This window comes from Leiobunum rupestre, chromosome 5 (assembly GCF_980474605.1).
Source record: "Leiobunum rupestre chromosome 5, qqLeiRupe1.1.hap1, whole genome shotgun sequence".
NCBI classification, from domain to species: domain Eukaryota; kingdom Metazoa; phylum Arthropoda; class Arachnida; order Opiliones; family Sclerosomatidae; genus Leiobunum; species Leiobunum rupestre.
The window spans coordinates 10901820-10927320 of record NC_143388.1 but is presented as its reverse complement, the minus strand read 5'-3'; the positions used below and the strand labels follow the sequence as shown (position 1 = coordinate 10927320).

The 25501-nt window shown below is 34.3% G+C and overlaps 2 protein-coding genes across 3 annotated transcripts; one reads left to right on the top strand and one right to left on the bottom strand.

Annotated features, from left to right (window-relative positions):
* Positions 1–424: 424 nt before the first annotated feature.
* Positions 425–12631, bottom strand: Nup188 (nuclear pore complex protein Nup188). 2 transcript variants are annotated; one of them, XM_090175009.1, is made up of 43 exons: positions 12560–12631; positions 12433–12487; positions 11917–11990; positions 11527–11614; positions 11362–11442; positions 11153–11290; positions 11039–11095; positions 10909–10977; positions 10791–10838; positions 10636–10722; positions 10485–10561; positions 9877–9988; positions 9600–9806; positions 9436–9525; positions 9303–9368; positions 9008–9248; positions 8893–8943; positions 8715–8819; positions 8513–8639; positions 8289–8453; positions 8105–8213; positions 7905–8022; positions 7777–7846; positions 7227–7343; positions 6890–7166; positions 6453–6832; positions 6270–6401; positions 5988–6204; positions 5607–5681; positions 5459–5535; positions 5237–5391; positions 5066–5169; positions 4872–5006; positions 4734–4802; positions 4571–4666; positions 3900–4037; positions 3527–3664; positions 3396–3470; positions 3198–3334; positions 3028–3106; positions 1225–1373; positions 695–824; positions 425–633 (listed from the first exon to the last, which is right to left on the bottom strand). In XM_090175009.1, the coding sequence occupies exons 1-43, from the start codon at positions 12583–12585 to the stop codon at positions 478–480; spliced, it is 5097 nt and encodes a 1698-aa protein (XP_090031135.1). In that variant the 5' UTR covers positions 12586–12631; the 3' UTR covers positions 425–477. The 2 variants fall into 2 exon arrangements, with proteins under 2 accessions (XP_090031135.1, XP_090031136.1); XM_090175010.1 differs by having other exon boundaries at positions 8715–8816.
* Positions 12632–20353: 7722 nt separating this feature from the next.
* LOC149943528 (uncharacterized) lies at positions 20354–25364 on the top strand. The gene is made up of 5 exons (XM_090175718.1): positions 20354–20547; positions 20608–20730; positions 22664–22799; positions 22868–22960; positions 24926–25364. Exons 1-5 carry the CDS (start codon positions 20434–20436, stop codon positions 25120–25122), a joined length of 663 nt encoding a protein of 220 aa, XP_090031844.1. The 5' UTR covers positions 20354–20433; the 3' UTR covers positions 25123–25364.
* Positions 25365–25501: the final 137 nt, after the last annotated feature.

Here is a 25501-nt window from a genome sequence, read left to right as displayed (position 1 = left end):
GAGCTAATCAACGCGAGGGGTACTTTTGTGTCCAGCCTTTTGGGTAAAAATGTAGCTTAACTATCTTGTTTTTATTTCGACGCTAGCGACCCCTGTTGAAACAAGAGCTACTTCACGTCGAGCCTACACTTGCTTTAAAAAAAAAACCCTGGCTCCTCAAACTAAATTTCGATTTACCCCTTCAAAACTGTAGTAATTTGTAAATTTATTCGTAAAATTTTAATTATGTCTTAGACTTACCAAAGAAAATATAACACTGGGTACGAGGTCTATTTTTATCTTGGACCCAACATTGAAACATTCACCCAGATTAACAGGGCAGTTGTGTTAGAAATATTTAGATTATTATCTTACAGACTGATGTAAGTGCACCTCATTCAGTTGGCTCACATGGCCAATGAAAAACCTTGAAATTAGTCCTTAATATTAGGGTACAAATTTTATTTTTTATTTCATAAAAAGTGTATTTTCTAAAAATCATTTAAAAAGTTTTTCAACTAAAGTTGTTATAAATTGAAGGAACTGTCTGTTGCTCAAATTGAAATATTTTGTAGAAATTTCGCCTTCAGTTAACGGAGAACCTGGAGAGCTGTCTCTTCGAATTGCTCGGCTTATCACCAATGACAGTGAACTCTGTAACAATAAAAGAATTACATAACGATGTACATGATCAACTTCAAACAAATTTGCTTACTAATTCTGCACCAAGCTCTCTCCTAAGTAGTTGTCGATCTCTAGGAGAAAAGTTTGCACTCAGTTGGCACAAAACTGCTTGAGACAATAGAAATATCAAACTGTTTTCTAGGATAAAAGAGTACATTTGTCTGAAAGAAGAAAAATATTGTTTTATTTTTTAACATCATAATTTTTGGTAGATAAGGCCAATTTATAGGTTGTACCCTAAAAATAGACAAAGTTACACAAGATGTAAAATAGAATATAATGGTTGGGTTGAGAAAGTTTGATTTTACTGATGAATTCTAAATTTTCTTATATCCTTCATATAAGATAAAGGAAAAAAAAAGCTTTAATTTAAAATTAAATTTAAGATTACATTTAAAAAAACCCCTTCCCAAAGTTTTAACCATTTTTTGGGTTAGATTTCAAAAGATTCAAATTATGAAAAAAAGCGTGAAGATTCGAATTTTTTCAAGATTCGCAGGAGTCAAGAATGCAAATGCCCATACTAAATTTTACAGAAGTTAATCACCAATTAAATCTTACTTTTGTACAGAGTCGTTTTTCACTTTGGCTTGCAAACAAAAATTGATAGAAGACAGGATTGTTCCGAAGTTCAACGGTGTTTCATGTTCAACTGTAGGGGTTGAGAAATTTACGTCTAATAGTAAATTCCATTCACTGCTATCCGCACTCTAGCCAATACAGTAAAAAGCCAAAATCAGATTATATTACAAGATTCAGTATTCGCGACTGAAACAAGTCTTGGTGGCCTAAAGACACTAGCTTCTCTGAGGTAGTGCCTATTATCTAGTGTCTGCTACAGACAAATATGAATGTAATAAGAATGTTTTTTCTTAAATAAACTTATTAAAATTTAAAGCAAGTGTCGGCTCCTATTTTAAGGTTAGTATCATTGGCGAGCGAAAGATGTCACTAACGGAGAGTTTAGTCGAAATTGAAACAAGTTGAGCAAGCAAATTATTCCCTCAAAAGTAGGTGCCTCGACGTACCCCTTCCTTTAATTGGCTTTGCGTAATCACGTGCGCAGTCAACTTAGCTTGGATTGGCTTTTTTTTTTAGATACACACACATCGGTGTCGACCCTAGGTCTTAGACACCAGCACACACACACACAATAACTGATTAATCAGGGTGAGATATGTGTAACGGCCACACCAAAGGGGTGATACGTGGGGACATCCGTGGCGGAAGTATCCCGACCACCCGTTGGGGGATTGGTGGTCGTCCTCACACGGCCTTCCACAAACTCTGCCTCCCAGACGCTTGGGATTACAGGAGTGAGCCACTACTCCCGGCGCTTGGATTGGCTTTTCTGCAACCACGTGTTTCAATCAAGTAATCGTCGACTTTCAAATAAATTACAATAAGTTTTTGAAAGTCGATAATAGATGGAAGCACCTTCCCGGCAATCATAGTCATCTTCTTTACATAGACCCAATCAAATATACAGAGAGCAACGATAAAGCCGACACTTGCTTTAACCAATACCGATATCTAAACGATTATTACCAATATCGATATTTTCTAATAAAAGAGCAAACCCAGAGGTCAAGTTTAGTGGCGCCATCTGCCTTGTTTTTAAAAATATGCGATTTAAAATATCGGGAAAAATCGGAAAATATCCGTATCGGGTAAAATCGGTAATTTAGACGCGAGCCGTTAAATCGGCAAAATCATATCGTTTTCGGCCCATAACTAATTAAAATAATCAGAAGAAATTTAACAAAGTAGTTTTCAACTCACTAAATTGGGGAAGCATACACCACATCATGATTGAAAATTTACAGCATATTTTACATGTGAAATGTAAAAAGTACACTCTAGGTATATGTATTTATACAGCATATTTTCAATATATATGTATTAAAAAATATCTATAATGAATTTTAATTGTATTTTGAAAAAGCAGTCTGTGAAGGTACATTTTTTATTGTTCTAAGCTAACACCGAAGGCACCACCTTAGGCCCATGTCAAAAAGCGACTTTTAACACTTTTAATCAAGTGGCCAAGTTTTAATGAGTCGAAAGGTGGTGGCAAGCCCTTCATTCCACGCGAGCCAACAGCTCCCTACACTAACTATTACCGTTAATAGTTTCAGAAAGGGGAAACTGAACCAGTGAAAGGGAATTTGGAAACTCAACACAAGGAGTTTTTCTTAGTTTTCACCCAGTGCCACAAGTTGCGATGAAAACCCGCTCCATGAAAGTGCTAACCACCCAGCCACCCCATAATGGAATAACATTACCAGTATAGGAAGATAGAACCTTTTTTCTAAGACTATATTAAATACTGCATAAATTTTTTTTAGATGTGTAAAACTGTACCTGATTTGTTAATATGGTGAGTAAACATGGACTCAAATTTTTGAGTATGGATAGAGAAAGACCTAAATACTCCAGCAACCTACATAAAACGTTATTTAACCACAATGAAACATTTTTAGTTGCAACTGCTAATTATACGCAAATTCTGGTGTAAATAATGCATCACTGACCTATTTTGAATCACAATCAATTCTGGAGATGCATTAACCCATTGATCGGTCACACTAGAGAAATGTCTCGGGGTCCCGCTTAGATCGGACACATCAAGTAATAGATTAGGTTTTTGAAAAGCAACAGGTTTTTGATGCTAAAAATTGAACACATTTTTCATTAGTAACAATTTTTCAAAATTACAGCACAAGACTCACTTGAATAATATGTTCTAGCAATGTAGGCCGGATCAAGCAGGAGACAATAGACACATGGGTGTTGCAAACTAAAGACTAATTGAAAAATATTTTAGCAACCTAATGAAGACAATAGAAGACCGTACGCTTACCAGAAGAAGCTGATGAGAAACAGCATGCTGTAGATGCCATTCACGTTCATGTTTTGATAGGGCTAGGATTAATGTGCAGGCTTGATTTGCGTATGAAACTGCTTTGGTATGAGGTAGTGATGCAGCTCGTTGCATTATCTGTAGAAGGAAAAAAATCTTGCTAGATGAATAACTTCAATGATTTTGCTGGTGTTTTTGTGTATCCAGTTTGTTACAAATAGCTCAAACGAATTTTTAATTATTACTAGACCATACCAGGATGGCAAATTCAATTGTACAGGTCCGAACAAGGAGCTTATACATACCAATGATTTTTGCTCAAAAAGTGCTACAAATAACTATAATATGAACAAAAACATTAAACAATATATACCTGAGCAATCTGATCCAAGTGAACTCCAATAAAGTTAAAGATGTCGTTAAGTATAAAATGTCGTAATATACAAAGAAGATTGGCAGAAACATGTAGTGATAGACCAAAGACATCTTGCCAACTTACAGACTCATGCCCCTAGAATATTAAAAATTATACAACTAATATTTCTTATAATTATTGATATTGATATTTCTGATCTCAGTAGAAAAACCAGCAGCAATTTTTAGAATGAATGAAATACATAGGAAGTGTCAGCTGCTAAAAAAAATTTAACCCCTTAAGATACTGATAACGGTTATTTCGACAAAATTTGTCAATATTGGAGATTCGGGTAATCGTAACCAATACCTAACCGATTATTACCGATACCAACATGTGGGGTAAACATGTAAAATACTCGCGGGTCTGTGGTAGTGTGGTTTCGGCTACCACAGGTCAGACTAACCAACGGTCAAGGTTAGTGGCGCCATCTGCCTTGTTAAATCGGGAAACTGTTACTAATATCATATCAGTTTCTGCCCATCACTAATTTTTTTCAAAATTATTTAAAATTGTAACATTTCAATAATATCATTTGAAATATCAAAGCGGTCAACACTTCTGCGCTTGAGAAAAACAGTTGCAGGATATCTCTATGAAGTTCAGAACCAATGGTTTTATGGCCATACTTTTGAACTTGGTTTGGATTTATTCTCTTCATAAGTGGTTAGGAGCAACAATGTTATTTGTGGTAGTAAACCAGCTACTTGTAATGTTTCAGCCATCTAAAAAATACAAAAATATTCACAATGCTGTAAAGTCAGAGATAAAACGTAACTAACAAAAACTAACCTGAATGTTTGTTGATATCGTAACAAAGAAAAGGCTAACAGTGTGAGCCAGTTGAACACCTTTACGATGCTAAAAAGCAGAATTGAATCTCAAATGTCATTTTCAATTTTATGTCTAATTTGAAAATTTCCAAGTTACCTGTAGGCACAAAACTAATACATTAATTAACATGGGTAAAATACAGTATTTCGACAGTATAGATTGGTAAGGAGAATTAGAATCCGAGCAACTTTCAAGTAATTCTGTCAGTAGAAAAACTCCCAGTGAGCATACCTAAAAACCTGCTATTAAGTTTCATTTTGGCCAAAAATATAACAAGTTCATGAACCTACTTGAAAAAGTTCAGGATTATCCCCTTTTATAGCACTAAAGACCAAATTATTTAGATTTTGAACTAGTAGACATACAGAAGAGCCCCAATTGTATGTCAAATTTCCTTATGTGAAAAATCTTAATTTTATATCCTGTAACAATAACCATTTAAAGAAAGTGAAAGTTCTTACTATCAAAGTCCTTCAAAGTTTGAACATATTTTAAGCCATCAATTGCGATTGATAAAATTGATATGATCATTTTGGGGGGCATTTCATTCACACTAGATGATACTTTATCAAGAACTTTGCCAAAATCTTCAAACCAATCATTCCAATTCAGCGAGCTATGTCGAAGGGAAAATATTTAATTTCAAATTATTTATCAATTTCAAGCCATGAATATGCTGATACCTTTTCCAACTCTGGAGTAATAGCAAATAAAGATCAGCAAGTAGATTTAGTAAATTGTGATTCAACTTTGAATCCATCTGAGAATGTGGATTAACAATATATAAATCAGAATTTTAAACAACTTTCAATTATCTTATCATGAACATACTTCCGACTGCATAATCAGGAGAATATCCTTCATAATTATTTCTTTTATATGGTCAGAGATCTTCAAAATATTTCCCTTTAAACGAATATTGAACTTATAAATTTTATAATGACAAAACTAAGCCATAAAAAACAAATTGTGTAGTGCATACAATAAATCTAATGGGTAAAAATAACAAAGTTTTTTAACCTTGTAATACAAAAATTATGAGAGTTAAATTTTTGTACAAAAATGTGTAGGATTAGTATATTCACATCAGTAATTGGGATTAATTCCAAATTATTATAAGTGTAATAGTTGAACTGTAAGTGATTTCCTTTACGGATTTAGAAATTTTTCCTACTATAAGAGCACTAGATGTAATTAAAATTGATATCAAACCTTCGATAAAATTATAAGAAAATCTCTCCAGCTTAAAAGTAATAAGAAGGTGTCCCTTGTTTGATCGCTCAACAAACTACAATCCAGCTGTTGGTGACTCAATTCCAAATTAGCTGTAGACGGTAACGATGTTCGAACATGCTCAGACCAAACTGACAGTAATTTCTTATCTTCGATTTGCTTAAAAATGGCTTTAACACCAGAATCCATTTGATTTCTATTGCAAGAGTAAGACATTTCTTCTAAGTAACGAAAATTTATTGGTAAAAGATGAAAACTTACTCTCCAAACATATTTTGATGAAAACCCTGCAAAGCAAGTGTGTGTAATAGGAAAGCAGTAATACGACAATCAATTGTGTTAAAGCTGTCTTCTTTAAATAAAGGATCACAAAGAAGAGACCACAGTTCTGGTCTACAACAATATAATATTAAAAAACGTAACAAAATGATTTTGAGAACTTACTCTTTTTTAAGTTCCTCAATAGCCAATAAATGATGACCAGCCCATAATGAATGCAGAAACTCAACAACAGAGCAGTGCAAGTCCCGCGGACAATATCCCACGCCTTTCTTTTTTTGCTTTAGAATCTGTATGGCGCAGTGTAAACAGTTTTCTTCATTCCCCTGTTTATTACTCAAATTCTCTGTCTCTGAATCTTCGACTTTCACATTGACAAACATTTCCAAGAGACCCGGTTGTTTCTTAACACAAGCAGTGAGAAATTTTATAATGGCTACTTTAAGTCTAATATCTTCACTGGGAGACTTTAGACGAAGAAGAAATAAATCTCGAACTGCAGTTGCTTCTGTTCCTAAGCAAGCAAGCAATGACATGGGATAATCCTATAATAAAATCATATTAATAATTTTTTCTTAAAGAAATATGTTGTTTAAAATTACCTGAGCACAACGTTTGAGAAGCTGGACAGCTAAAGCAGCCATTCTTGGGTCATAACGTTGAAAAGTGTAATAAGCAACTCCCAATACTAAGTGCAATTGATTAGGCTGTGATGGAAGGGCTAGCAATGATTGTTCCAAAATTGATTGTGCAGAAGTTGTACTTTGTCGCTGTTGACTTAGAGTCGGCAGCGAATTTCTTAATAGTAGAAGCCTATTTAATACTGATAGAGACAGACGAACCAACGATTTAAGCTGATTCCCAAGACCTTGTGACTGACTATGCATGGAATTTCAAATATTATATAATATCTTAAAACATATAAGTTGTATATCTTACCTTCCTTGTTGTTCCATGGCACTTCGGATGACATTTTCCCCAGTGGAAACTATTCTCAACAAAGCCTTCGAAGCTTCAGTGTGTAACAAGCTGTACACACAAATTTCTTGGCTTTTACTATTAAATAAATAAATACTTTTTACAATTGATTCTAAAGATACACCAATCGAGTTTCATTATCATCAGTACAGGGCAAAAAAAAGTATCTGGCAAAACAAGATGCTTTCTTTCCCCATAACAAATTTGATGCAGAGCGCACTGCACTGACCAAAACTTTGGCAACAAGAAAAAACTTGCTTTGTATTCTTCCTAGTCATTTTCATCTGCAGAAAATCGTTGCACGATAAACTTAGTTTAATTCAGCAAGATTTAACATCACAAATAGAGAAGCAGTTTTATATAACTTTAAAAGGGTTTTAAGAAAAACACTTCATATCAACGTAATTTGAATAAAAAAGGAATATTGTACTCTTAATTGTTTCCCCATTTTAAAAACATTAAATTGAATGGGGTTAGCAGGTTTATAAAAGAATGCATTAGACATTCTTACTTCAGTTTTCGGTTTTTCTCCCAATCTGTCAGTTGAAGTAACTGATGGAAAATACTTAGACATTTAACACCTATTAAAAAAAAAATATTTCTGAAATGGCAAAGATTTATAATTTTAAAATAGTGTACCAATTTTTTCTCTGACACCTTGCTTTTGGTAACGCCATTTGTGATGATTTGGAAAAATATCTTTGAGGATGAAAACCAAACAGGACAAAAATGAGTCTTTGCCATTTTTCAATAGCTCCTAAAAGAACGAAAAATCCAAATCATTTAAACTAACAGTCTTACTGGATTAAATATACATTGTTTGAAACTAATAAGCTTACCTCTGTATCCATCAAATTCAAAAATGAGATTAGTAAACTGTACATTCCAGTTGGTTGTTCTTGTAGAGCTACTTGTTGCCCAACAACCCCAATATCACAATTGACACCACTATGAAACAATTAAAAATATCTTATTAATTATTGGAACTAAAATAGAAACAAAACAAAAAAAATGAATAAACACCTGGCTAACTGCTCAATGGATTCTGGGGTTCCAGTTAAAAATGGTAGGAAATTACTATTGAGCATATGATTCCACATATCGGAATAGTTGTGCTTCGAAGCGACAGCCATGATATCAAGAATTGATGCTAATAGATTTATTGGTGGTTGAGGGAGCATTGATAATCTAATAATACATATTAATTCAATTTAATAAGTGTACACAGAAAAATTAATTTTTCCTACTTGGTGAGGGTTGCTAAAAACATATGAAAAATGTCGCCTAGTTGCGTCATTGATGCTGGATTCATTCTGATAACTTGATAAACTAATTGTGAAAGATCAGATATTCGATCAAATATCTCGGAGCCATCTAGAAAGTATTTGACGTGTCACATTAAAAGATCTACTGAAGAAAAACAGTATTTCTTTTAAATTAAAATTTAACCTCTGAAAGTGACGCAATTTAGTAAAACTTGTGTTTCCAACAAACAAATTTGCCAACCATTAACAACTTGGTGCCATTGAACAAGTCGTTTTCCATTTTTATCTACTATTTTTGAGCCGAAACTTTAAATTAATCAGTTGAATAAAAAAATACTGATTATATTCAAGAGAAAATTTACCATAGTTGGGTACTAATTGACCAATAGTACCTTGTCGAATTACAACTGCGTCTAAAATAATAGAAGAAAAGACATCATTCAGTTGGCTAAAATATCTAATATAAAATAATTATACCAGTCATATAAGGGCGTTTGTCTCTAATTAATTGCCATTGGTCGTGAATTGTAATAGAATCATTAATTTCATTAACAGCTTCACAGTAGCATGGTATATTTTGCAAGAGATCAATAACCTTCCCACAACTCTCAGAATTTGCAGTAGCAAGAGATGATAGAATTTTTAGCATGCTTGACATTTCCAGAGGAAAAATAGCCCATGTCAAAGTTAGAAGTTGCCCAAGCCCTTCATCCAAACCCTAAAACCTCTCGTTAATTATATTTAATGGATAAAAATTTAATAATGCACATACCTTCTTCCAAAAGTCTTTGGCGGTATTAGGGTAGCGCAAAACATTTTCCGCTACTGCATTGAGATCCTGTTTAACAATTCCGAATAAATCCTCATGAAAACTGTTATTCAAAGATAATGAATAGATATCTGACCTCAACATTTCCCAAAGTTTTAATCTCAAAAGTAGACAGCAAAACCGACAAAAAACTGTACATAATAGTGTTTATTAGATTGGGTACCATCTAGAAAATATAGGACATCAGAGTTAATACCATTAATCTAGAACTTGAACATTTTCAAGTTAAGAATGAATTACCCCTTCGCCTTCTATTGGAGTTAAAGCTAAAGACTTGGCGATATAATTGAAAACATGAAGTTTCAGGGCTTTACTTCCAAGTTGAACTATTATAGATCTATTTCGCAGTGCAACATCATTGGACCAATGTCTAAGTAACATCCATGACAACAACACAGGACTGTGTTGAGAATGGTTTCCCAAGCAGCATATCACTCTGTCAAGATTCTGAAATGTGATAAATATTATGAAACTAAGAATTTCAAACAGACAGAATTCTGAAGATATAAATTTTTACCTTTAGTGTCTCTTGATCTCTCAACAAATAATGGTCATCACTATGTGTTTCAAAACAATTGTGTAACCACTCCAATTCCAAGCACTCAATGAACAGAACCCCTTCCATAAATCTAACAAAGCGATACAAAACTTCGTTATATTTTTGTCGAAAATGTTATACAGTCAAAGCCCCCCAAAGTTTGAATTGATATCAAAATTATGATCTACGCTACCTGACAGAGAAAAAGATCAAATCCTGCCAATCCCACTTACCCCTACCACCATATACTACCTCTTGCCATCAACGAAGCAGTTTCCAGTAGCATGCATTGGGGGATTTGTGCATAAGTTTCGGTTTTTCACCACCAAGTTGATTCATGTAGCCAGCTTGGCCAGTCATTAGCCTAACGTTAAAATCCCATTTGTTTCAAACCTAGGGGGCCTTTATAGTCTTATGATACAGTAAAATACAAATTTTAAAAGAGCTAGAAATATTTGGGGGACTAAGGATGTGGCTAACATAATGTGAAATCGCTATTTATTAGTTATCTGATTTTACTGTAACAGAACACTTGCAACCAAAAACAAAAATTAAGTTTCGTTACAACAACGAATAAGTTGAATTACCCGATTGCTTCTACTAAATGTAGCACACTGTCACTAATGTAATGCCTATATAGTAGTTTCTGTCCAAAACTGTGTTTCTAAATGAATAAAAATATAACTTATCAGAATTTGCTAATTTCAAGTAATGTGAAAAGAATAAATATATTCTTACTTGGAAAATTGAAAATAGATGTTTAAGATTAGTCGTTGTAGGTTCCATATCTTTGTAGAACAGGATCAAAATTTGAAGTAATTCTATCTATCAACATACTTAACTAGTTTAAAATACAGCCTTTTCACATACAATTTTAAAAAAATATTTTGTACCTGCTCTTTAAGATTATAAATCACCCAACGGTACAGCAATGAATCACTCTGTGGTATTTACATTTGTTAACAGGTCAACTACCAACATTGTATCCAATAAAAACATCAAGTTACTTACAAAAATTGGCCCAAAGCTTTCTCTACTTGGAATTTCGGACAAGTTAGCTTCTTCTAGTTGAGCAATGGCCTGAAAATAATAGAAATTAAGAATATATTCATGAAATAAGCAGAAATATTTGAATTATCACCTTATTTCCAACCGCTCCATCCTTATTAATACTTTCAAGAAATCCCTCATACAGATCCTTCAGAATTCGTATGATTATTATATTAACTTCGTAATAAACTAACTGTTATCTTACTTGGTAAGGATGACTGTCATCTTGCCAATTTGATAATATTTGTTTCATACACAGTAAAGCGTAGAAACGTTCCCCATAATAATAATTCCATACTTCTTGTAGCAGAATTTGAGCATGGCGTTCACTTGCCAGCATTTGCTAATAAGGCGATATAGAAAATGTTAAAATCATGGGGCCTGAGGTGAGTTCAGAAATCTATCATTAAGTACTTGTAAATTCTCCTTAGTCCCCTTGTATTCGTACAGTAAATAGGAGCAGAACAAAGAATAGCATTGTGTTTCACTAATACTCTACAAAAACCAAAACCACAAATGAGTCTGGCACAATGTGTAATAACATTTTACTTATTAACACAGTTATGTGGCAGAACACACCAATAGTTGGCTTATTTTCTCTATGAATTGCAGTTGATACTTTTCTTTCACCAGCTTCGCCAGTTCTGCTTTAGAATCAGTTGTTTGCCTGTAACATTTAAATTTTAAACACTAATATTTTCCTAAAGCTCTGAAAGGTAAATTGACAATATTCAAAAATTTTACATTAGGCAAAACAAAATCTGTATTTGCATCCAAAGCGTTAAACTAACATTAAAATATAGAAGTATTTCATTCAACGTCGCAGTTGAGACATTTAATTATAATATTTTTGTTCAATAACCTATTTTCACAATGAAATCAATACTTCTGCACCAACTAAGAATACCCCAATTTAAAAAACCATTACTTAAGGTTTGAAATTTAAAAAAATACAAGAAAAATACATACGTTTGTTTCTCATAAAATAGAATGCCATTCAAAATCCTTGAGGAATTCTTCTCCAATTCAGTGCCAACAATTTGCTATTATGAAAAATAATTTCCACTATGAAACCAATTTCGAAAATATAAATTAATTTATGAGCCATAATGAAGAGTGAAGCTTTAGTTTGAATATAAAAAACTAAGAATTTGTTAAGCTATGACAATCAAGGGATTCTCATCTATACAATGTTTTATCACCGGTTCTAAGAATTTGCCCACTAAACTTATGACACTCAGTTCCTGCCTTTCCAAATTTATGGTTCTCTTATTTTATGAATACCCATAATTATAATAATCGAAATATTATTTATTTATACAATTAATTGTGTATCGACAAGACGCTTGAAAAGGGGCTACAGCCCGAAAGCTTGCGTAGTTTTAAATATTTTAATAAAAATATCACCATGAAACATAATTTTAATAAACAAAAACTTGCAGATGAAGCATGAAAGACGTTGAAAATAAATTAGACTTGGCTTACTTTAGACTGTAATAAAGATGTTCCCGATATTAAAACCCACAAATCTTTCGTGGATCTTAATGACAAAAAATTAATAAAATTTAAAATAGATTAAACACAGTTAATAGAATATATTAATAATATTTACCTTAAAACATTAATTTGGGCCATCATTTACGATTTGAATATACCACGGCGGAGTCTTCTCACTTATGATTGAAAGAATGTATACTCCTTGGAATGTATTCTTAAATAAGCTTATGGTGACAGCTAACCTCCTTAGACACCCCCATCAAACAAAATAATTGAATGGGAAAAATTTAAAACCTTAACAAATCCAACAAACTTATCAAATTAAAACTACAACAAGTTCAACTAAGATTTGATGTTAATACGCTAAATTCATTACTCTCTTTCAAAAAGCCGTAATAATTATTCCACGACGGAAAAATGCCCATAGGATCCGGATCAGAGATCGCGCCACCGGTATCGCCAGCTAGTAGCGCGCCTTTCAACCAATTTTCAACCATAGAAATAGAAATAAGTCTAGAACCACTGCGCTTTTCGCCAATCCCAAAGGAAATGGGCAAGCTAGAAGGCTGCCATTAGGGTGGTATCGGGCTATCCGCGCCATCTGACAGGATCATTTCTATTTCTATGGCTTCAACACTGGTGGAGGACGACGCAAAATTCTTGGATTAAAATAGTAGTTCCTAGGAACTACTATTATTTATCCATGCAAAAACTAACCAGTTTGCATTTCATATTGACAGTTTATTTAATTTGTAAAATTGTTTAAATATGCCTGAATCGTTTTGTTCAACCACGGACTGTAAATTTACAGTCCGTGGTTCAACTAGAGATTGTTACGAACCTTGAGATTGTTCCGCATATAAAAAACAAATATAGTTTTTCTTTTTTCAAGTTTCTAAAGGATATAGATCGGTGAATACGCGTTTTTATTATTAAGACCTATATTAACTTTTTTCCTAAACATTGTTATTCCCATTTTGTGGCTGGAAAATTAAAAAATCGACAAACTTAAAAATAAATCAAGAGAATACGTATATGTTAATAATATAATTTACTCTATTAATTTCACCAATGAATGTTTTATGAACCTTAAAACTAAAAATAGGCTACCAACATATTCAGCTGTGCCAACAATTTTTTTCGTTAATGAAGTAAGAAAAAAACACTCTCAGAAGCTCTCAAAATTGTTTGTTACTGGAAATTAATAAATAAAAATTTAGTTATCAGGATATCTAATCAATAAGCTCTTTTTAAACCATCAATGTTTTTGTCTTAGTCAAATCAAATAGGAGAAATCAATTATTAACCCTAAGAACGTGCTTAATTACTTTAAAGGTTAAAAAACAGCGAAATACTTTTTTTGGTAATGTAATTGTACCAACCGATTCTTTCTTGAAATTTATAACAGAAATAAATCAGGTTTTTGACGCAAGTTTTAATTTGCTCTCTTACGTGAGGGAATTATTTTATTTATTTTTATTAAAGGGAATTGCAACAATTAATCAATAGGCTAATTGATAAGGACTCTGGTTTCATGATTCTGAAACTGTCTTTGAAAACATGATACATTTCCTTATTGGGTTTTGCATACAAAGTGCCCTCAAAAAACAAAATGTAGACCACGATTCTATATTAAATCACAGAAAAGATTAGTCAGAAAACTGTTAAAAATACAAGATTTGAAACTTTTTTCTCATTTCATAAAATAATGATACTTTTTTATTCGAAAACGTTTGTGCTATATTAATATAATTTTAATAGTTCTGTTTCTAAAATTATCAAAAAAACATTAAACTTTTTTCTTAATATTCATACATTTGATATTTATATTGCATAATTTATTCTCCTCCAAATTGAATTTTTATTTTACATTCTCAACATCTGGTCTCTAGGCTTTGGTCTTTTAGGCTGTTCTCCATAAATTTCTTGAATTAATGAAAAAAATATTTTTAATATTGAAATATTAAAAACTAGTTAACTTTGCTGTACTTACTTTTATTTATATTTTTATATATATTTCCAATGAAATTTTACATTTAATCATTATTAACAAAATAATTCAACATCCTAAAATGATAGGACACAATTTCCAGACGTTCAATATTATGAAAAGTTACCACTAGCGACATCGCGTGTAGGGATCCCTAACTTCCCTTCAATTCCCGTATGATCCAAAAATTGTGTTCGAAATTTTAACATTACGGGAATAGGAAGTGACGTCTCTCTATACTATACACTCTCTGGCAGCTAGGAGCCACAAACACGAGGAGAACGCAAGAAAAACCACGACTTTTGACGAGTTGCTGTGTTTGTTTCACCAAGCTGGCAGGAATCCATACCTCTACTTGGAATGCTTATCCTGCCGTATCGCGTATGGTAAGATAACTCTGACGGGTTTGGCCCCGCCTACGAGAGAAAATATCCCCCCTGCGCACACTCCCCTCTCACGTGGTGACGTCAGAAGTATGGATTACTGTCTCTGGTTATACGTGTCTGTTCTTCCCAGTGGCGTAGCTAAGACCCGCGAGGCCCCCCCCCGCAAAACAATATTCGGAATTTTATCCGGTATCTAGTATATACTTTGATATGAAATTAGGGGGCCCCTAAAGCTCCGCCCCCCCCCGCACTGCGGGGTCTGCGGGGGCCTTATCTACGCCACTGGTTCTTCCATTAGGTTAATTTAAAGTAAAAATATCCAATAGAATCGCTTTGGCTCTTTTCAGTATTACCATGAGTTTATAATAACCTTTCACATAAGGATTCCATTCTCTATTTTCCGCATGTACTTTTTTGTACTGAGAACCATTTCAAGAATGACCATACATTTCTAGTGGACTTCAGGCAAGGTTGTCATCGAGAGTGTGCCCACGGAGGCATGGCGCTTGATAATTTGTTTTCAAGTCGCGTATTTTTCTCTATATCTATATAGGTGGTCGTAATTTTTTGTAAAGAACGTCAGTTCTAAGTCACTCCACACACAGCTTTCAGTAATTATTTTGACTAACTGACGCACTTATACACTTATGCTTCCACTAACCTTTCTTTTCACAGTGAAGTTGACGAACTCTCTGTAGGGTGTTTAGCGTTAGGTACACCACTTGAAGCTAGAGGTCGGCGTTCGATTAACTTTTATCCATGGATAAAAAAAGTTCGGCGATATTTAAATAATATTTATTTAAATAACCAATATTTGAATAATAATTGTAAAATGTTTAAATAATCGAAAGTGGATAAGCTTATTATTTAAACAAAACAAACAATTATTTAAATAAATGCCACTTTAATTAAAATAAATGCTTGGTTGCGTTAAAAAACATAATTAAATAAGGTAAAATTATATTCTTTTTACCAAGTTTTGTTAAATAAATCGGAAATTTTGTGGATTATGAATAAACAATTCCGAGCACTACTTGAAGCCTTAGCGATGATATGATTTTGAAGCCATATCTTTATTATTGTAACTAAACTAATGCTGAAAACGTAGAGATTTGTGCGTACTAAGATCACCTACCTTGATCTTACATAACTCTTCAACAATTAGGTCTATAAGGGTTGATGACTTGATGATATGTCATAATGTCAATCCACAAAAAATATCAAATCCTCGATAGCTCAATATTCATTTTGGCGCTAGGGGGACTACAGTTGGTCGTTTGCCAGTTTTAGGACTTTTTGGCGATCTACATATTATTTATAAAATACGGAAAATTTTCCGGAAAAAAAGTCTCGATCAAATTTTCCGACTTTCAACACTATTTTTAAATTAGGACCGAATTGATTGAAAATACATTTTTAATTAGTGCTGATCGTGGTCATGGGTTTTTCTTCGAGTTAAAATTGCTCTTTATTGTTAATGCTTAGTGGGTTAGTTTTGTTAAACGACAGAGTGATAGAGATAATGTTTTTCATATACAGGGTACCAAAGCACCTCAAATCCTGAATGGGGTCCGCAGAGGGGAGCCCAAAGTGCTTTGGAAAGTTTATTGAAATTCAGTTTTTGTTTTTAATAAATATTTTTTGCGAATTTGGAAATTTTTGAATGACTATATTTTGATAATTTTCATTAAAATAGGGTAGAGTAATAAATTATTCAATCTCAAGACGTATCGCGGAATATCAAATTACCAGAAGTGTTTACTTTTCTCTATGAGGTCAATCTTTGCTTCATTAAGAGTTTTAAATCTGCGTCAATTTAAAACTTTTGAACCATCAAAAAAATTGGAGGGGTCAAATATTTCAGTTGGGCTTACCCAGAGAAAGTTTTGTTTCACTTTTTAATTATTTATCGCCTGCTGCCTCTACTGTCATCTTAAATATCAAAGAAGATATTTAGTTACCAAAATGTTATAGTATTTTCCAATATCTATAGGCCTCCTGCTTAGACAAATAGCGTTATCGGTTTTAAAGGGGAACGGCTAAGCTTTTCCAAATCAAAAGATTAACAAGACGTTCAATATACTAACACGTACCTTTTTTTGTCTTGAAAAAATAGCTTTTGGCCCAAAAAGTTGAAACGAAAAATAACGCAAGGTGTTTGGGTTTGAATTTTCGCCACCATCTTAGGGGCTGCCGCCAGCGCCCCTAACCCCGTATGAGCGATTTGCGAACTATCCTAACTTTTAAAATCGCGCAATTTAGGCTTAGGTCTCTTTTCTCTTATAACTGGAACACGCCGCGCATGCAAAACATATTTTTCGCGTCTTCAGCGCGTTTTTAGGTTGTTTTTCTGCCTCACCGACTTCTCACCAGGTGTCGCGGCGGACGCGCGCTTTAAGATTTCCCGAAATTTCTTTATTTTATTAAAAATTAACCACTCAATATTTTTTGAGGCGGTTTTCGCCATAAATTTTAGTTTTTAATGGGCTATAGGGCTATCTAACTGGTTAATGATTGACCGTTCCCCTTTAATACTTGTCAACCAAATGCGAGACGGAAACCTTCAGTTGCGCTGTACAAAAATATCTTGAATGAGCAAACCGTCACCTGAAAGCCAAATCCACGTACTGTTTTAAGATTTGTGTATAAAGTTGCGTGGATTTTGTTTTGAATCGATAAACAGCTTTCACACATTCAATAGGCCTTTGCATAAATTCGCTATGACTGCCCAACTTGTTTTTGAAATTGTGCAGTCAAACCTATGGACGAATTCATTAGCTCTCTTTAGTGGCAGAGCTGAGGAAGAATTTTAGAAGCTTGGAGCAACAAACACAAGGAGAACGCAGCTAGTTTTTAAGTTTAAACACGCTAAGGCAATGTTGTGTACAAATTTCATTGGACGAACCTTTAAGCTGAACGTTTTACGGGCGGGGGGAAGACAATTTCACAATTTTCCCCTTCCGACGGCAGCAGGCGCTAAAGCGTCTAACCAATGAAAAATGTACACAAGAAAATGCACGACTTTTGACGGGTTGCGTTCTCCTTGTGTGGGGTGCTGTGTTTGTGGCTTCTAGGTATAAGTGAGAGAAAAAAACAGTAAACAAGAGGGCCACGTTAATATATAGAAAGGCCTATTTAAAACTCGGTCTGAAAAAAATTGAAATTACCCACGAAGCCTATACCATTCTTTTTGCAATTAAATGCTACAGTCGGTAATTCACTCATCAGTCTGCGGTACGCGGGATTATATTTTTCAAGTGTATTAGATTTTGTATCTCCAGAACGGAAAACCAAAGTTTCGATTACAAAGATAATTTAATTATCATTTCAAGGCTAGGAAGTAGCTATCTGAGCACGAGGCTATCACCATGTCAAAAACTGTAATTTTATTTCGTCTCCCAAAAACTGTTTTATGAATGCAACTTAAGCCAAACCATATAAGTAAAGTATACATCTACAGCCAAAAATAAAAATGACACTACAGGATTTTGATTAATCTGTGACACAACTATTGGTCCTATTCTTGGATGCCGTAAAATTGAAAAGATATTGGTTACAACTTACCACAGTTGTTGAGATTCAGCATTTTTTAGGATGTAGACGGATTTCAATTGCTAACAATAGGTCGGTCTTATCTGCAAATATTAGCGAAAGTGACTAAAATCTACAACTTAAGAGATATAATTTTAGTCACAATTTTCCAAGATAAAACTTTAAAACCTATTGATACCATGGTAAATAAATTTATAATAAAGGAACTCATGGAATTTTAAAAAAACTTTTTATTACGAAAAAGCCACAGCAAGCTTTCGACTGTCCAAGCAGTCTTCATCAGGCAAGATGTCTAATTTCAAACACAAAGCAAAGGTATATCATCTTCAAGTAACGCATAACATCAAGTCTGCTAAAAAAATTACGGCAGTTATGTCTAGCAGGATATAATATTTATTCGCCATTTTCCAAGATGGCACCGTATTTCAATAAAAAATCTAAGGTCTAATCTGCTGGTGAATGGCGCCAGGGATTTTTGACAAAACGTTTTACGTGCTGCCAAGTTGACTAATAAATTAAAAGTGAATTTTGCACCACACGGTTTATTTTCTTGCTACACGTATTTTAAATCAACAACATTTGTGAGAGCTGCCATTTTATTACAGGTCTGATTTCAAATAGTGCCCTTGCCTGTACTATTTTAAATTAGGCCTGTAATGAAATGGCCGACTTCGTACCCGAGGTGATTTTCACCGATTTGGTTTAAATTCGGGGGATAAGTAGACCTTTATGTAACTTGAAATTTCCCAAAAGAAAAAAAGTTTCGACGGGCTTTAGTTTTGCCATGGCAACCAAAAATGTTTTTAATTACTAAAAATCTTTTTTCCTTATGGAAATTAACATGGAGAAATCGCAGATTTTTAGGGTCCCTCCTTTGAAAAAATTTAAAATAATAGAAAAAATAAATTACATTAAAAAAATTGTACATTGGGTAAATTCAGTATAACTCGAGTAAATACGTGTAAATTTGGGAAAAAAATATGCCACTTGGGTAAATGCGAGTAAATTTTTATTATATTATTTAAAATGGGTAAAAATGGGTAAAAATGGGTAAATGCATGTACATTTTGGTAAATATGCGTAAAATGTGTAAATTAGGTAAATGCAAGTAAATTGAAAAAATTTTGGTTATGGAAGAACAATGGTAAATGCCGTTAAATTGGCTAAATTTGGGTAAACATTACTTGAATTTACCCAAATTTGGCTTATTTAATGGCATTTACCTAAATTTAACATTTTTCTTGAATCTACACAAATTAACTTGAATTTACCCAATATGTACATATTTTAAATTTTTTCAACCCTCCAAACCTAGATTTCTCCATATTAATTTACATAGGGAAAAGTAGATTTTAAGTAATCAAAAACATTGTTGGTTGCCATGGTAAAACTAAAGCCCGTCGAAACTTTTCCTGTTGGGAAATTTCAAGTTACATAAACTTTAAAGGTCTACTTATCCCCGGAATTTAAACCAAATCGATGAAAATCACCTCGGATAGTCTCCTCTTAAATGATTAAAAACACCCTTCTGATAAAGCTCATGTTTTCCTCTAAGTCTTAAAAATAGTGAGATAAAACATATAATTCTACGAATAGTCCAATGATTAATTACTAACGTTTCGTTAATAATTTTGACGATCCCGTTAGAATGTCTACCAAGCTTTGATTAACTTTAATAAAAAGACAATTCTCATATACCTCTAGGTTTTTATCTCCATTATTCGATACATCACTGCTCCACGTTATAAGTAAAATATATTTGGCACTTGTTCAATGTCAGGGGCGAATGCGTGATTCAATTTCTTCAATGCTGGAAACGTCCACGTTGGCAGACTACATTTATCGACTTGCTTCGATAAACAACTTTTGGAAAAAGACAAAATGTGATAGCATTCTCCGCTATCTTTCCTATATTTATAAAAATATAACCAGATAATCTAACTGTCTGACACAGTGGGCGCTATATAAAGGAGCGTTTTAGAATCAATCCGTCCACATTAGCCTTAATCTTAGAAGATAGACGGCTCTCCTTACCATACCTTTCAGGTTTAACCGAAGACAATGACGACCTCCTTGGATAAGACAAGCTACGACTTCTTGAATTTCGTGACCAAAGACCGAACCGTCGATGAGACCAAGGAAATCTATACAGATTGGCTCACCAATTATGACAAGGTAATATTCACGCGACATCGAAGTACAACAGCCTTTATCTTACTGATTTTCGTACGAAAGGCTATGGTGAATATTGGTTGGACTGGACCATTGAAAGCGGCGGAACATTTCACGGAATTAGGAGTGAACAAGAATGTCCGAATTTTGGACGTGGGAGCCGGTACTGGAAAATTGGGTGAAGAGGTAAGAGTTGTCCGTCATTAAATTAAGTACCACTCGGTTTTCTTTGCGCAAATCGTTCGTCAGTTTCAGCTACATGTAGGAGCAAAAAACACAAGGAGAACTCAGCTAGCCTTTAAACACGCTAACGCAATGTTGTGTACAAATTTCATTGGACGAGCCTTTACGCTGAACGTTTTACGGAAAGGGGGAAGACAATTTCCGTATTTTCCCCTTCCGACGGCAGCAGACGCTGAAGCGTCTAACCAATGAAAATGTACGCAAGAAAATGCACGACTTTTGACGGGTTGCGTTCTCCTTGTGTGGGGTGTTGTGTTTGTTGCTCCTAGGTTTCAGCTTGGAGTAGAGAAGTTGACTGGAGGGGAAAAGAGGGTGGGAAGTCGGTCGGGCTCAACTTTACCCAGAATCAGCCTTGGAAATAACGGTGGTCAAGTGGTCAAAGACCAGTTTATTAATTGCTCAGACCAGTTTATTTATTCAGAATTTGGGGGGTCACTGATCACCGTGTTCCGTTTATTAATTCGAAATAATAACAAAAAAATAGAAGGTGACCAGTTTAATAATTCGAAATAATATAAAATAATAGGAGATGACCAAGGTTTCTATTAATTTTGATTTCCCTATAAACCAGGTTTCTATGTACCGCGACTCCGCGTACTACCGCCGCGGCCGCACGTCGAGGCTTTATGCAGAGTCCCTCGCTCGCATCCCACGAACGAGTCAAAACTGTCGAACCCCCTCTGCCCTCAATCCTCTAGTTCCCTTTCCCCCGAGTACGGTAGCTACGCGGTAATGGACCCGGGACTCTGGAGCTACGGGGCCTAGAGTAGAGAGAGAGAGAGAGAATACGGTAAATTACGAAGGTCTTCTAGGCTATGGCAGTAGTCTTAGGTGAGATAGTACTATATTGTACTATTCTTGTGATACTCAACTATTTTGAATACGTGTAAAATTAATGTTACCTACATAATCTAACTTCTAACATGTAGTATAGGTTTCTTAGGCTTATAAAATGACATTAGAACATTTCATATGAGACCAGTTTCATAATTCATAGGCTAGGGGGTCACTGGTCACAAGGACCAGTTTAATAATTAATTATCTAAGGGGTCACTAGTCATAAGGACCAGTTAAAAAATAGCTTATTTCCAAGGCTGCCCAGAATCCTCTGCTCCGCGGTAGGGGCGCCTTAAGCCACGCCCTTAATCGAGTTTTTTTTAAACAAAATTTTAAACATTCGGTCCTCTTGTATCTTTTCGTAGCAAGAGCGGCCAAAGCTGCAAACGTTGGTGTTCCACACCAAATACCTGAGGTTATATTCCCTTTAAAACATTTTGGACATCAACATGATCACACATATAGTAAATTTTCAAAATTATTCCAAAAAATTAAGGTGAATCTTGTTATATTATCTAATGTTATGTTGTATCTAAACACCAAGGCCTAACAAGTTATTTTTCTCTTTAATAAATTAAAATTATTAATAGAAGGTGACAATGTCGAGATAAAATCTGTAACAAAAAGGATATTATCAAACACAACGGTTCCCATTGCTAAGAAATATTTAAAAGGAAGCCTTGGAAATAACTATCTTTTTCGTCGCTAGAGTTCAGGTAAAACGTTGGCCCCTACCAAAAACGCCGTGCATGCCGGGAGGAGACTTAATGCTACCGATATGGGCATTTTCCATCTAGTCAACTTCTATACTCAGGCCGGGAAAAAATCTCACTGTGCTGTTTAGCGCCCTCTATACTATTACCACAAACTACACAATTAAGAAAATATATAAAACAAATTATCTTACGATAACAATATGTTTATTTTGTTTTCAAATTATTTTTAATAATATGCTAATATTTAAACAGACATTATTTAATGTCAATAGATGGCGCGTCCATAATTTACGCACTAAATATTGACTTTTTGGTTTATTAAGCTAATAAAAAGGGGTTACTCCAACCTCGATGCCCTTGAACCTTCCGAGATGGTCCAAAAAGCCAAGAAACTCGGAATTTATAAAAACTACTACGACAGCTATGTGAAATTGGGCCAAGCTCTGCCCATTAAAAAAGGTAAGAATCTGTTATATTCTGTACATGATTTTTGAAAATAAAAAAAACCACGAACAATTCTTTAATAGGCACCTACGACGTCGCCATAATGAGTGGGATGATCTGTCCAGGTCATATGCACATTGAAGACTTGTTAGAGCTCGCCAAAGTAGTTAAGCCAGGTGATCTAAATTTGCACTCATTATATACACTTAATTAATTAATTTAATGATTTACACGTAGAAACTAGATCAATATACCTTAAGTTAAATATCAGCAGAAATATAAATTATATCTCTGACGAGAAAAGTGGGTTATAAATGCACGTGGGTTATAAATGCACGTGGGTTATAAATGCACGTGGGTTATAAATGCACGTGGGTTATAAATGCACGTGGGTTATAAATGCACGTGGGTTATAAATGCACGTGGGTTATAAATGCACGTGGGTTATAAATGCACGTGGGTTATAAATGCACGTGGGTTATAAATGCACGTGGGTTATAAATGCACGTGGGTTATAAATGCACGTGGGTTATAAATGCACGTGGGTTATAAATGCACGTGGGTTATAAATTCACGTGGGTTATAAATTCACGTGAGTTTTAAATTCACGTGGGTTATAAATTCACGTGGGTTATAAATTCACGTGGGTTTTAAATTCACGTGGGTTTTAAATTCACGTGGGTTATAAATTCACGTGGGTTATAAATTCACGTGGGTTATAAATTCACGTGGGTTATAAATTCGCGTGGGTTATAAATTCGCGTGGGTTATAAATTCGCGTGGGTTATAAATTCGCGTGGGTTATAAATTCGCGTGGGTTATAAATTCGCGTGGGTTATAAATGCACGTGGGTTATAAATTCGCGTGGGTTATAAATGCGCGTGGGTTATAAATTCACGTGGGTTATAAATTCACGTGGGTTTTAAATTCACGTGGGTTTTAAATTCACGTGGGTTTTAAATTCACGTGGGTTATAAATTCACGTGGGTTATAAATTCACGTGGGTTATAAATTCACGTGGGTTATAAATTCACGTGGGTTATAAATTCACGTGGGTTATAAATTCACGTGGGTTATAAATTCACGTGGGTTATAAATTCACGTGGGTTATAAATTCACGTGGGTTATAAATGCACGTGGGTTATAAATGCACGTGGGTTATAAATGCACGCGGGTTGTAAATTCACGCGGGTTATAAATTCACGCGGGTTATAAATTCACGCGGGTTATAAATTCACGCGGGTTATAAATTCACGCGGGTTATAAATTCACGCGGGTTATAAATTCACGCGGGTTATCAATTCACGCGGGTTATCAATTCACGTGGGTTATCAATTCACGTGGGTTATCAATTCACGTGGGTTATCAATTCACGTGGGTTATCAATTCACGTGGGTTATCAATTCACGTGGGTTATCAATTCACGTGGGTTATCAATTCACGTGGGTTATCAATTCACGTGGGTTATCAATTCACGTGGGTTATCAATTCACGTGGGTTATCAATTCACGTGGGTTATAAATTCACGTGGGTTATAAATTCACGTGGGTTATAAATTCACGTGGGTTATAAATTCACGTGGGTTATAAATTCACGTGGGTTATAAATGCACGTGGGTTATAAATGCACGTGGGTTATAAATGCACGTGGGTTATAAATTCACGTGGGTTATAAATTCACGTGGGTTATAAATTCACGTGGGTTATAAATTCACGTGGGTTATAAATTCACGTGGGTTATAAATTCACGTGGGTTATAAATGCACGTGGGTTATAAATGCACGTGGGTTATAAATGCACGTGGGTTATAAATGCACGTGGGTTATAAATTCACGTGGGTTATAAATTCACGTGGGTTATAAATTCACGTGGGTTATAAATTCACGTGGGTTATAAATTCACGTGGGTTATAAATCTATAACCGCATGATACCGTTTTCAGACGATCAAAAAACAAGCCGAATTCAGTTTATATTAAGCCAAGAATTAATACGATTAAAGCTGGAACCCCAGCTTAAAAATTAACTTTAATCAAGCGGGTTATCATGGCTTAAATGCTACGTCTGAAAAGGGTATTTCGGTAGCTAAAATTTCAAAATATAAAAATTACTTACCTATCAAAATGTTAATTTCGGTTGTGTAGGTGGCCTTATCTGCTGGACTAGTAAAATCCCCGGATTTTACGGCGAGGATGTCCCCAAATATTCCGCGGAAAATTTGGAGAGGGCCATGAATAGATATGTCCTAAACGGTGTTTGGAAATACCACCAAGATCCGATTATCATTGAGAAGTACTACCCAACAATCAAAGGCATGTTCTACGCTATGGAAGTTCTCTGAAAGATGATTTTAATATCTCAGACACACGCTTAGATATTAGATTTTTAAGCGACGCAGTGTATTCTTCGAATTCGAATACTGTTTTTAAAGTTTTAATCCGCTCATCAGTCTATCGTTATATTTTTTTTTTGAGAAAACGTATGGTGTCAGCTTACGCCTTAGACACCAGTATCGTTATAATTTATGTGATGTAAAAAGGTGAAATAAAATCTTATCAACGGAAGTGGTTAATTCAGTAGAAATGTTACGTTTCTTTCCGATAACGAAATATAATTATTTTTTTTTGTAAGATCCAGATGCCGCGAAATCGAAAGTATTATTAAAAAATAAATTAAAAAGTTTCCCAATTTCAAAACTACTTCTAACTAAACTATACTTT

Bases quoted from the DNA above. Each gene is read 5' to 3' on its own strand.
- LOC149943528 (XM_090175718.1), top strand. From the start codon at position 20,434: ATGACGACCTCCTTGGATAAGACAAGCTACGACTTCTTGAATTTCGTG. The intron at 20,548-20,607 runs GTAATATTCACG...TTCGTACGAAAG, and splicing joins GGCTCACCAATTATGACAAG to GCTATGGTGAATATTGGTTG. The intron at 22,800-22,867 runs GTAAGAATCTGT...ATTCTTTAATAG, and splicing joins AGCTCTGCCCATTAAAAAAG to GCACCTACGACGTCGCCATA.
- Nup188 (XM_090175009.1), bottom strand. From the start codon at position 12,585: ATGATGGCCCAAATTAATGTTTTAAG. The intron at 11,096-11,152 runs GTAAGATAACAG...CGAATTCTGAAG, and splicing joins ATGACAGTCATCCTTACCAA to GATCTGTATGAGGGATTTCT. The intron at 9,989-10,484 runs GTAATTCAACTT...TCGCTTTGTTAG, and splicing joins CATTTAGTAGAAGCAATCGG to ATTTATGGAAGGGGTTCTGT.